Below are 12313 nucleotides of genomic sequence, written 5' to 3'. Positions count from 1 at the left end.
TTTTTTTTCGTGAACTTCACTCATTGCATAGAGGTATATATTGTACAATTGTTTTGCTGTTTCCAACATAACGAATGGAAATAAATACTTTTAAACACGTAACTTATTATCATTAATATAGAAACAACATAAAAAATGAGTGAATCTTCTCTTGCATCAACTTAATAGTTACCAAACGTTGACACTGTCTTCACCATTTTATTTCATTCCATATGAAGAGTTCGCAGGAAGGACTATGAAGGGCACGTTTTAAAATGCTCAGAAAATTCTTTCTCAGCACCAAAATGTATAATTAAGATGGTGAAAACACGTCGTAATTCGCTCACGTGTACATTCGCGAGTGGACTACGCCCTATTTTCACCAACTATTTTGCATCTTTTGGTGTGGAGAAAATATTTTTTGAGCATATTCAAAATGTGACCTTCACTGTTCTTAACGCGTACTCTTCATATACATCATTGTTTCCTTCCACTGAAGAAGGAACCAGCTCTTGTTCCGCAACGTGTGGAAACTATTTAGTTTATTCAAAAAAGGGTTCACTGATAAGTGGCCATTTTCCTGACCCTTATGTCAATATATCATATGTATAATAAAATTAAACACGTAAAAATCATATACACTCTACGTCAACGAAAGCCACTGTAAATAAATTTATTTCAAACATCGAATTTTTCCGCTACACATCCCGACTAGGGAAACTAATATATAATCAAAGAAACTATGCAGATAATATTTATCTTTCTACTTAACCTGAAATAATTTAGAGAAAATTTAGGAAGTTCTTTTCTTCTGTAAATTATTAGTTTCCCATAAATTTTAACTTCTCAAAAGTTTTTTTTTTTTTTAAATCCCACTGTAAAATATCCGTTAATTCGCACACTGGTCTGTAGTGTGGACTCATCCCTTACACTTACACTTACACTTACAAATTAAAAAAAAACTATTAATAACGGTTACTTTCATGAAGTTTATAATTCTCTTGTACTTTAACATATTATTGTCTACTATTTTATTTACAATAAGACATTTCGTTCATATAAGTTTGTTTATATCAGACACGCTGCTGAGGGTTGATCACAACTAGCCGCGGGACCGATCACCCCACGACTTTCCCTTCGGGGTGACTCTGCAAGGTGAATTCAAGTGGTCCTTGGACTCTTGCGGGTTCCCCGCGGAACGACTGTGCATCTTCCCCTAAGTCTTGAGCCTGTTCTCTTCTCCGATTACATCTGTAGCCATCCCAATCTCGCGAACCACTTAAGACTTTCCCAATCCGTCGGACAATGTCGCTAGTTTGTATATCAGGAAATCGGAGTTGTACTGCTCCTGAAGAAGAAAAAATTGTAAAAACTCAATGCAATAATACTGTATCACCAGAAGGGACTACACATTTAAATAGCAAATGTCATCATTGAGAAATAACAGATTAATTTTGAAGTTACATAAATAAAATTCGAACGAAAATATAACTTTCTCCTAAAATACAAAGAAACCTTTTATACATTGCACAAAAAACATCCATTGTACGCATGAGCGCATTATTACGTGCCCGAAAGGCTAATCTAACAGGACATTGTCGTTCGGTGTCAAACAGAGGAAGTAGGGAGTGGAAAACGATATGTGGATGGCTCAGAATATCCACTCGTTTCAAGTCAAAAATTAAAAATTTACTTGCACGGTGCGATTAACAGAAAATTACAACTTCTTTCAGAGGCAAAAACAAGGAAAGCAATGATTTTATTTACCTGCGAATAACAGCGTTACCAATGCCCTAAAATGTCTACAAATGCCAAAAAACTCTAATTTTCTTAGTTTCATTTTTCTAGATTAACACATATTGGTCTCTGAACCCTCGATATATGACAGAAAAAAAATCTCCAAACACGAACTGCAGTAACAGAAACTGATGAATGAATATGACAAGGAACGCGTATAGCATAGCAGATACGGATCCATATGAAAGGAGAGTATCTAACGTATTATTGAATTATGTTTTGTCCTCTAGAATGACCTTTTACTCTGATGGTGATTCAAAATTTTTTTCATATTCCTGTAGTAAAATGATCACAACGAACAATAACACTTCCAGTTCCCTTACTACATATTGTTAAGGAATTCGATTCGATCCGAAGAGGAACTTGTCCTCGTAACTCTGGTATTGTTTGGGAGATATTACCGCAAGCTTTACTTTTACTAGGATAATGCGAGAATGGCACCTAAACAAAGGATTTCACTGGTAGTAATCCCCCTCCAAGATTCCTAAAAATATATACTAAAAAACGCCATACATCCGAAAGATGAAATTAGACTCTAGTATATATATATAACAAAATTCTTTAGGAACTCAGATCCTACACAGGCGAATCAGCGACACCATCGCGAATGGGGCTTTTCCTCAGTCTCATCCGTAAACGGCAGAATGCTAGGACCTAAAATTATTAGGGGCCCCGAACTACATCGTGGCGTGAATCTAGTGCACATATCTTGAAGTGAGGTCACTTTACTACCTGTTTAAACCATTCCATATTCGTCGCACGACAAAAATCGAAGGATAAATGTGTTGTTTCGACTTCATTAGACTTTTGTACGACGCATAGAAATTATATTTACAGTAAAACTTCTAACGGACATCTCAAAATAACGGACAGTTTTCAATTTCCTGGCAGAAATACATTGGGTGCAATGTGAAAATTACTTCTGAATAGCTGACATTCTCAATAACGGACGCGGATACTGAAAACTATTCCCCAGCGTCTATGTAGAACTTCCAACTAACGGACAGCCTGAAATAAAACTTTGTTATTTTCTTGAATTTCAAGCAATAATAGGCAGGATCGTTAATGTACCGCGCATTGTTGGATGTGATAATTGAACGCAAATGTCTCCATTTATTTGTTTTCGACATGCATTTAGTTTAGTATCCATTTTCAGCAAAAGTTTATTTAATCTTTGTCTGTTTGCCTTGCTGCAAGTTGTTAATTTCGAAGAGAAAGAGTATTTTGTCCGAACATAATACCATAGGAAAAAAAAAAACACTGTATTAGCTCATTATTAAACAGAAAGACATTTTGCCTACGTTATGTTGCTTATACGAGTAGTACGTTAAGTTTATACTGTAGATTTTTTTAAAAATAATTCTTCTGTCAGTGTCGTTCGATCCCTAATCGTAATCAAATGCACAGGAACAGGCTGATTTAAATCATTGTATAACCATGTCGTACGTCGACATGCTGAGATCGAGAATTGCTGAGATCGTATTGCCCGTTTGTCTTACAAGTTCGCTTCCTGCAAAACCGTGACATCATCATAGTCACTGATTCCGCTTACCAAGGTGGAGATGGGTGCTAGAGAACTTCAAAGAAAGTATCCAGGACTTCCCGAATTCCCGAAAAGTGAAGGGACTTCTCAATTATTTGCAAAGCGAAGGCTTGGAGAATCCATGCACCTGTGGAAGTCGCCCTTAAACACTTAATTTTTATGAGAACCCGCGGATGGTTGGAAAGGTTGTAGAAGATGGTACCGGTATTGCCAAACAAGGCATAACTGTAGACATGTCTACGACACGAGGAAACCGTAAACCATCCTACCTTATGATTTTGTTGTTGAAACACGAAGGTGCTATACAGTGAAAGCAAGATTTTCGAACTAGTATTGGATTGCATTATTATTGGTAGTAGTAGTAGTAGTATTTAAGATCCAATATGGACACCTAAATTATAAGTCCTAAGAATTCACAGTCCAAACTGCTAACGCTAGAGAAATAGTTGATTCGATTTTATTTTATTTGAAACTGCATTATTAAGAATACGTCATAATCAGCTTTAGATTAAAAAATAAATAAAATACATAAAAATAAAAAATACGTCATCTCCAATCCAGTTTGGCTGATGTACACTCATGTCCAAAATTATTGTCGCATGTCTATAAATGTTGTTGTAGGAATATAATTTGATAACGCATTCGCCCGGTATTTCTTATAATGCTAGTATGTGTATAATCGGCAAAGACATGTATGTGGCAAACTTCATGTCAAAAGAGCATTAAATAAGAACAATAAAACGAAAATAAAACTTTCTTGTCCATTTAGCAACATTTTGTTTTACTCATTCTAATTTTCGTATTTGTAATTTGTTTCCTGTGAAATTTACCTCAAATATACGTTTTCCGATTATACACATAGTATTAAAAGTACCCTGCAAAATCATTATCAAATTATATTCTTACAAGAAGACAGTTATAGATATGCGACAATTATTTTGGACATGAGTGTACATGTACGCAGCAATATATTATAGGCTCATGACATATCTCATAAAAGAAGTCATACCTGTTCTATATAAAAATGTATGTTAAAAGAATGTGCATTGCGTGCGAAAGGACTCTTCAAAGGCACCGAAAAGCCGAAGTGTAAGTCATTGTTGGCTTACCATCACCTTGTAAAATTAATTTTGTATGCATTGCTGAATTTTGAAACATGCATTTTTGCAATAGAACACCAACGACTTCCTTTATGAGATATGAAGCTGCACTCTCTACGTTGGTTGGACAGTGTTTGAATTTTAGGCTTCTGAAATTTATTTTCCCACGCTTTCGACGGCCTGCATCTCCCAACCTATTGATCGGTATGCACATGTCACAAAGCATTTTCTTGTTTTCATGTCAGGTACCCACCCCTACATTGTTTGGTACGCATTAATTTAACAACCTGTACATCCGAAAAAGCATCTGGCCACACGAGATCTATTTTTAAAGAATAAAAGTTTTCTTTTTAAACAATACCTGAAGGATATTTACAAATACTTCGTGTCAATACGAACTTAAGAATACCACTCACCAATTTTGAAGCCATCTCTCTGTCTTAAATCTTCTTCTAAATTATGAACCACAGACAAACTGCGTAAAGGGAGCTTGTCAGCTAGCAGGTTTGCATTTTCTATAGATTGCAAAGCTTCTTTACCACTACAGGGAACTTGGTGCAGCTCATATATTTTGGCTTCCATTTTATCAACTTTACATTTGAGATGTTTCATATCTAGCTGGATTCTCTGCAGTAACTGGAATATTTTTTCAACGGCTGAAATATCAAAAGAAAGAAAAAAATACTAAATTAATACAAGACCAAGGAGGCAATGGTACACATTGTTTGAAATATTTTTTATTCTACCTTAAGATCGTGTGTGCCGCAACTACCATTAACAAAAGTCATCTAGGTTCTGACCGGCACATATCTCATATTGACCCTGAAGTCGATACCCACAGCAACATACGGGATGAATTTTAAATCACATATTGATAAAGCTTCATAATTAATGCATAAGCAGTTTTATTTTTATTTTTTATTTTTTTTTTAAGTCTATTGCAAGAAAATTACTAATTGCTGTTTGAGGGCTTTCCTAATCATTACACCACATTCGGGTCAATTTTATATGTCTGTAGAGCATTTCAAGTGTCCTAATGGAATAAAATAGCCTGCTCGTGTCAATATCTAGGCATTCTACCGTCTTCTGCTGAGAAAGGTTACTGCAAAAACTCCTGTTGCGAGAGAATGCAGTTACATTTGATATTTCAACTTTCAAATTAATGTAGTATAAGAATGATATGCTCCAATGTTTCTCTGCAGAACCTCCGTATATGGAACAATGTCTAAATATCGATACTAGCAGAGTAACGGTTTCAAATGGGGTGCGAGGAATGCTTAACATTCAAAGAACGTTGATCGCGTCTCTGTGGTGTGACAATTATGACACCTGAAAGGAATTTGCCTAATTTGGGTTCGTTTGAATCTCAGCCAGAGCAACAATAAAAACTTAAGTGTGTGTTGGTAAGCAAGCGAAGAAACCAGAAGCGCCACGAGAGGGCATATCGGTGTGTCGACTTGTCTGCTACCTGCCAATTTTGTCTGCTACCTGCGCACAGGCAGTAAGAAAAAACAAATGACTAACAAGACGCTGTTTTGTACAAAAATATAAATTTTTCTGTTTCATGGTACAAACTTTATATCGTCAACCCGTCGGTTTAGCATTCAAAAGGTTGGGAGTTTAATCGCTCCTAACATACGCTTGCCCACAAGCCTCCTCTAATATGGAACAGAATAGTTCCAAAGCAACGATTCCAACAGGATGCGCTGCAAAACAAAATGTGATAAAACTAGAATTACAGATTATATGTTCTGAATTTTAAAGCCAAGAAGTACTTCCATTACGAAAGGAACGCCGGATCTAGAAATACTTTCGGAGATCTTAAACACTAAAGGTTTCACTGTAAAAAGTAAATCTTAGTATGATATATATGTTTTAAAATGTAATTAGTACGAAATTTATATTAGTTACACAAAAATCTATTTTTGAGGAAGAGAAGGGTTCGGACCCCCCCCCCTTCCTTCGCACGGCTTGGAACATAACAATTTCAATTTCCAAGCATAAGTTTTACCATAATTTCGTTTTTCATTAACAAAAATTGGTGATAATCTCGGAGACTACTAGGTCAAGGCGGCCACACTAAGTGGTCGGAGAATATCGATGCATTGACTACGTGCTGCCACACTCTCGAGCTAGCAGGGTTCAAAATGTCTCTAAAGAAGCAATATAGTCTTCATTTTGTTTGGTTATTTAATAATGACGACACACGTAAGTAAGCTTAGCAATACAGTTTAATCTTTGGATACTTACTACTGCCAATTCCTAAACGAGCTGATGTGAAGGTACTGTCTGTATCTGCACATGAAGTAGTGGCAACTGACAACGCTGACATTCTGCATGGAGTTTGGATTTGGGAGTGGGATGGTAAAGGTCCATTTGGACTTTTACGATGTGATGCAGACGAGCAACCTCCGTTTGAATTGTGCACCATAGATGATACGTTTACCTCCGCAATTCCTCCTATAGATACTCCAAGCGACTCTGAAAGCAAGTGATGAAATTATACAAACATCCAGTTTTTACTAGACTGTTAGGTACACAATAAGCAGGTGACAACTTATGGTTTTAAAAGCATGTTTAAAATGTTACAATGATTACATCCAGTATTCTATCTGTAGGGGGATGGCTGGAACTTTCTCCTCTCTGTTTCTCGAAATACCTCTCAACCTTGGATATGGTGGAAATAAACCCCACTTTTTTGAGCTATTGATGAATTTATCCCCCTCTCCGGAAATCGCAGAAATCATACACTGATTACATTAACTCACAACGTTAAAAGATACTAACGCTGTTTATCTGCTTGTTTGATCTTGTCCTAAATAGACTCCATATCATAATTAAATGAATATTTAATGTGTACGTTATTTTTTCATTTATTTATTTATTGATGTATACTCATAATAGAGCCAATTTAACGACACAGTTTGCATTACGAGCCCGGTTTTTCTGTAGTTAACAATCATGAGAAGATAGCATTTATCCGATAAAAGGCGAAAGTATTAACAACCTCGTTAAAAAAAGAAGAAAAACAACTAGCAAGCCTTTCATAGAAATAAATTACTTGAGACTAGATCTGAGTCTGAATGATTTGTTACGTAAGACTTGCTTGAACATAGCAAGTAGCCAATTTTGGACTCCAAATTGAAAAACTTGTTTATAAAAATAAACAAACTAGACATCTTATTTTTAGTTGTTAGGGCTTCTCACTCCAAGCTTGTTGTACACATTACAACAACTACTCTGCACATCTAACGAATAAATTGTTTCCAACAGGTTCATAAAACATTGTAGGTTACTTCTATCTGTCTACTATTTCAGCCAGCCTTACTTTTGAATGTTTTTCAGACGAAGTAGCAATAAACTTTCTCCAAAATAGTATATAGTTTCACATTTAAGTAACGTCTGCACTGGCATAGAATACGAAAGAACACTGTTTCTTTCAGGCCTGTTTTTTTGCCCCCCCCCCCCGGACGAAATGGTTAAAACGTACTGGAATAGAACCAGCAGAGGGAAATATATGGTTTCAGCCCCTCCGAATACTAAGAGTAACCCCCGGAATATTTTTTTCTGAAACAAACACTGCGAAAGAAGGTGAACTCCCTGGCAATAAAGAATCGCCCACGAAATCTTGATAATTTTAACTTTCACACATTTAAAAAAAAATATATATTTTAAACGCGATTCAATACATAGTCCTATGAAACAAATCAGCTACGAGCTAAACTTTTAATTTGCTTTGAAATTACTATCAAGAGAGATATATATGAGGAGACAAGCAGTGTTCCTGGAACGAAATTATGAATCTATATTATAAAAGAGAACGTACAAATCCTTTGTTCCCTCATCACGCTAATACGGCTGAACCAATTTCTTTCATTTTTGGGGGGTTATTAGGATTTGGACCCTAGATGGTTTTTATCATATCACTTTAATTTTTAATTACCAGTGTCTTGAGATAATTGACCATTCAAGTGTCCATAACGTACAAATCCTTTGTTAGTTCATCATAGGTATAAAAATAAACGTATTTATATGCAACCCGCATGACCGTGTCACTCGGCGGGTTAACATAAATGACAGGCGCTATAATGTTAACATTTACTGCAATTTGAAAGCGAAAAAGTAAAAATTATCTAAGTAACAAAGTTTATTGCGTTCCGGGGTGACCGCAGCGAAGCGGGTCACTTGGCGGGTTAACATAAATGACAGGCGCTATAATGTTAACATTTACTGCAATTTGAAAGCGAAAAAGTAAAAATTATCTAAGTAACAAAGTTTATTGCGTTCCGGGGTGACCGCAGCGAAGCGGGGTGAACGCTGCTAGTATAAAATATATTTAGCATAATTACCTTTCCGAATAGGTGCTGGGGGACTTGGAACACTACATTCGTTAAAAGTTTCATATGGTCTTCTCTTAGTTTCTGGATATGAGTCATCATTGTCCTCTTCAGACAAATATCTTTGTGGCTTTCTGCGACATCTTGAATAAATTTCTTCGTCAGAAGAATCACTACTAACGTTTGAAGTCAGTAAAGCTTTGTCAGCCTTTGCTGTAGCTTTTTGAAATGAATCTGAAATGTTAAATAATACATATATTCTACAGTTACTGATAAGGGAAAGTAGCTGCGAAATTATTCTTGGCATGAAAACCATACACGATAAGAAAGCAACATGGTTATGGATACCCTCAGTTGTGATTTCTTTTGCTAACTGTAAAACAATAAATATTAGAATATCCCAAATGAAACAAATCTGTTTACGAACTAAATACTCTTGTTTATGTAAAGTTATTCACGACTGAAATTCGAGAGTAAGAAAGCCTGTAACAGAACTAAGAATAGAAGGCCTAAGAATACTAGCATTTTTATTTTATTTATTTATTTTTTAACTTTATTTAACGTACCTTTGACATTTTCTGCTCACGATAAGATAGTGCAAGGCTGGATTTGGAGAGAGTTATACAGACCTTGTCTTTAAAGTACTATATTCAGCATTTGCCTGATTTGACTGAGTATAAGATCCCGGAAAAATCTCTAGCATAGTTAGACACAAACACACACACACACACACACACACACACAAACACACAAAAAGAAAAAAATCTTCTTATTTCCCTGACTGGAGCTGCTACTTTTCCCTGACTTCTTTATTTTCTTCCATATACTATTTACTTTATTTAACGTTATTTCAAAACACTTTAAGAATCCTACAAGAAACGTCATGGATTTTAAAAGCTAATTTAGTATATAAGGTCCTAACATAAAAAGTTCATTTTAGGTCATACAAATATATATCAACTCATACCTCATACCAACTTGTAATGTAAAGAGGACACCGTTTTTTCTTTTTTCTTCAATAAGACTGTATTGCAGCAATGTATTAAAATGGAAGACATTTTTAAAGCATGTTTGTCACGAAACAACTGGTGACAGGAAGCTATGAATTTAAACAAGCTTACTTTATATGAGTTTTATTTACCAACTAAGCTTCTCGAACTGTAGTCACAAGTATACAAATTACAATGGAATTAAACCTTTAAACTTTTCCTTGTTTTGACGAAAATATCCTCACAAATTTCGACCTATAGCGCTGGAGCGTCGAACAGGTCAATTCACCGTTAGTAACCGTTATAAATGAATAAAACAGGAGCAAACGTAACACACACATTAAACCATCATTACCGTCCTGTTTTTCAGTTAAACAATCATCAACGTTGGTTTCATGGATTGAATGCACACACACATTTTCGTCTACTGGAACACGGGTAACAACAGGTGCATTAATTATCCTACGTACTTTTTCCTCTATCACAAGTTCATTTAACAGACGTTTTGTCCTCCTTTTAAGAGTTTTAGATAACGACGATCTGTTACCCGACATAATGGATCCTAAAGACGAAAGATAAAACATTACGTAAGACATAGTCGACCGTAAAGACGAAATTCTTTATACTAATTACTATCATTAGAACATAAATTAATGACATAGGGAAATAAATGCGACGCAAGCCTAAAAAAAGTTAAAATGTGGTTTAACTGAGCATCTAGTGACGGGTATATAGCTCTTGCTGCAGTGAAATCATAACCGCGTCCAAACTGACCCCCCCCCCCAAAAAAAAAATAGAACTCGAATCCTTGATCACGCACACAAAATGCCATATGCTATTTACTGTACTTACTCAGGAGACTTGAACAAAGAAAACCTACAATTTATGACCAAGGTCGGGTGTTCAGTTGACATGTAGTTAACGTCAAAGTGCAGTTCTCATTAATGTTCACTGTCCTTTAAGACCTTTATTGGCCGAGCGACAGGGTTGGCAAAAACCATGTTTTTTATTGAAAAAAAGTTTTTTTGTTTAAACCACGATTTTTTGATTTAAATAATTTGCTCTATATATTCATATCATATATGGACAGAAATATGTTTGTTTCGCCTTGATGTTATTATGCAACAGCCGGGTTATGCTAGAAGGGGTCACATAAGCTTAAAGCGGAATAAAAACTGCTTCTCGAGTTACATCCGAGATAAATTGTCCTCCATTTGAACTCGGAACCAGGACTAATTGGCCACGAATGCGATACGTCTGCCGACTCACTCACGAAGGAACCCTGATAAAAATACGTTGTACTGATCTTTACATGCTTCTTAATATAACTGTCAAGAATCATTTCAGAAGGACAAAAAGATAAACAGTTGCACAAGTGAAACCATTATACAGAATTAAATATGGACAATTTCAAAGTACTACGGAGTACAGAAGATCTAATTTAGTTCCAGTTAGTTAACAACGACTTTTATTGGTCCAAATTAAAGAAATACGACGACTTAATTTGCATATCAGTAAGAAAAGTAAATAAAGATCAGGGTTTGAAAAAACCAGGGATTTTCTGAAAAAGCCCAACCCACCATGGCCCATATGGGTTTTTTCCGGTTTTATTGTTTTTTTTTTCAGGTTTAATTGGGTTTTATCAAAATATTTCAATGTCTTTGGGGTAAAAGTGTTAAAATATGATTTATATTTCAAGATTATCATTGTCACAACTTGCAACAATTTTCTATTCACTGCTGTTTTGAAAAAAATGGCCGCCATTTTGAAATTTTACGTTGGATCATCGCCAAAATATATACAGCTAATTCAAAGTACCTCGTGCTTCTACTCTAAAAATTTCGACTTAAAAGACCGAAAATTGCGCTTTGTAGCGTGCATACCCGCTATTTTGAAAAAAATAAATTGACTCCATTTTGAAATTTTACGTTGGTATGCCACCAAAATCTACACAGGAAATTTAGTGTGTATCGTGCTTGTACTCTAAAAATTTACACTTAAAAGATCAGAAGTGATTCCCTGCAATATGTGTGGTACAAGCAGACGAACGAACAAATGCAGATTGAATCATCCCAGAAGCCTCAGTAACGTTTGCCAAATATGAACACCAAATATATTAATTTAACAGCGTAAAATAAATGATTTTTATTGTTGAAGTTAACTTTCAATACCTTGTGCGTTCAATTACAGGAATGTCACGAGCACTTGTTGCAAGAAGAATCTTTCCAGAAAATTAATTTAGGACCATTAAGAAAGATATAATCCATATTTTATAAAATAAACTAGCTTTTGGCTAGCTGCATTTCTTTCCCTATTTCAACTATTTAAAAGATAAGATTTTGTATCCCAAGAAAACTCCCATTTAAATAACAAGGGAATTTCTTCATCACCCGTTAGACCCCTAAAAATATTAAAAATATTCACTTTTGGCTATTTTCCTGTCGGTTAGTCCTGGAATGCTATAATCATGCCGGAAGGGCCTAAACATTTTGGGGTGTAGAAGACGTCGCATATAAATAACATGGGAAAGATTTTTCAGCTCCCCATAAAACCACTCTACGGTTGGAA

The 12313-nt window shown here is 35.4% G+C and overlaps 1 protein-coding gene across 1 annotated transcript; it reads right to left on the bottom strand.

Annotated features, from left to right (window-relative positions):
- Nucleotides 1-957: 957 nt before the first annotated feature.
- Nucleotides 958-9087, bottom strand: LOC145675075 (uncharacterized). Its single transcript, XM_081745445.1, has 4 exons — nucleotides 8769-9087; nucleotides 6670-6900; nucleotides 4836-5075; nucleotides 958-1327 (listed from the first exon to the last, which is right to left on the bottom strand). Exons 1-4 carry the CDS (start codon nucleotides 9070-9072, stop codon nucleotides 1098-1100), a joined length of 1005 nt encoding a protein of 334 aa, XP_081601571.1. The 5' UTR covers nucleotides 9073-9087; the 3' UTR covers nucleotides 958-1097.
- Between the last annotated feature and the right edge of the window lie 3226 nt (nucleotides 9088-12313).

The sequence above is a fragment of the Thermobia domestica genome, chromosome 18, assembly GCF_964235325.1.
Source record: "Thermobia domestica chromosome 18, izTheDome1.hap1.1, whole genome shotgun sequence".
NCBI classification, from domain to species: Eukaryota; Metazoa; Arthropoda; class Insecta; order Zygentoma; family Lepismatidae; genus Thermobia; species Thermobia domestica.
The sequence above is the reverse complement of the archived record's forward strand: the minus strand, read 5'-3'. Positions and strand labels throughout refer to the sequence as shown.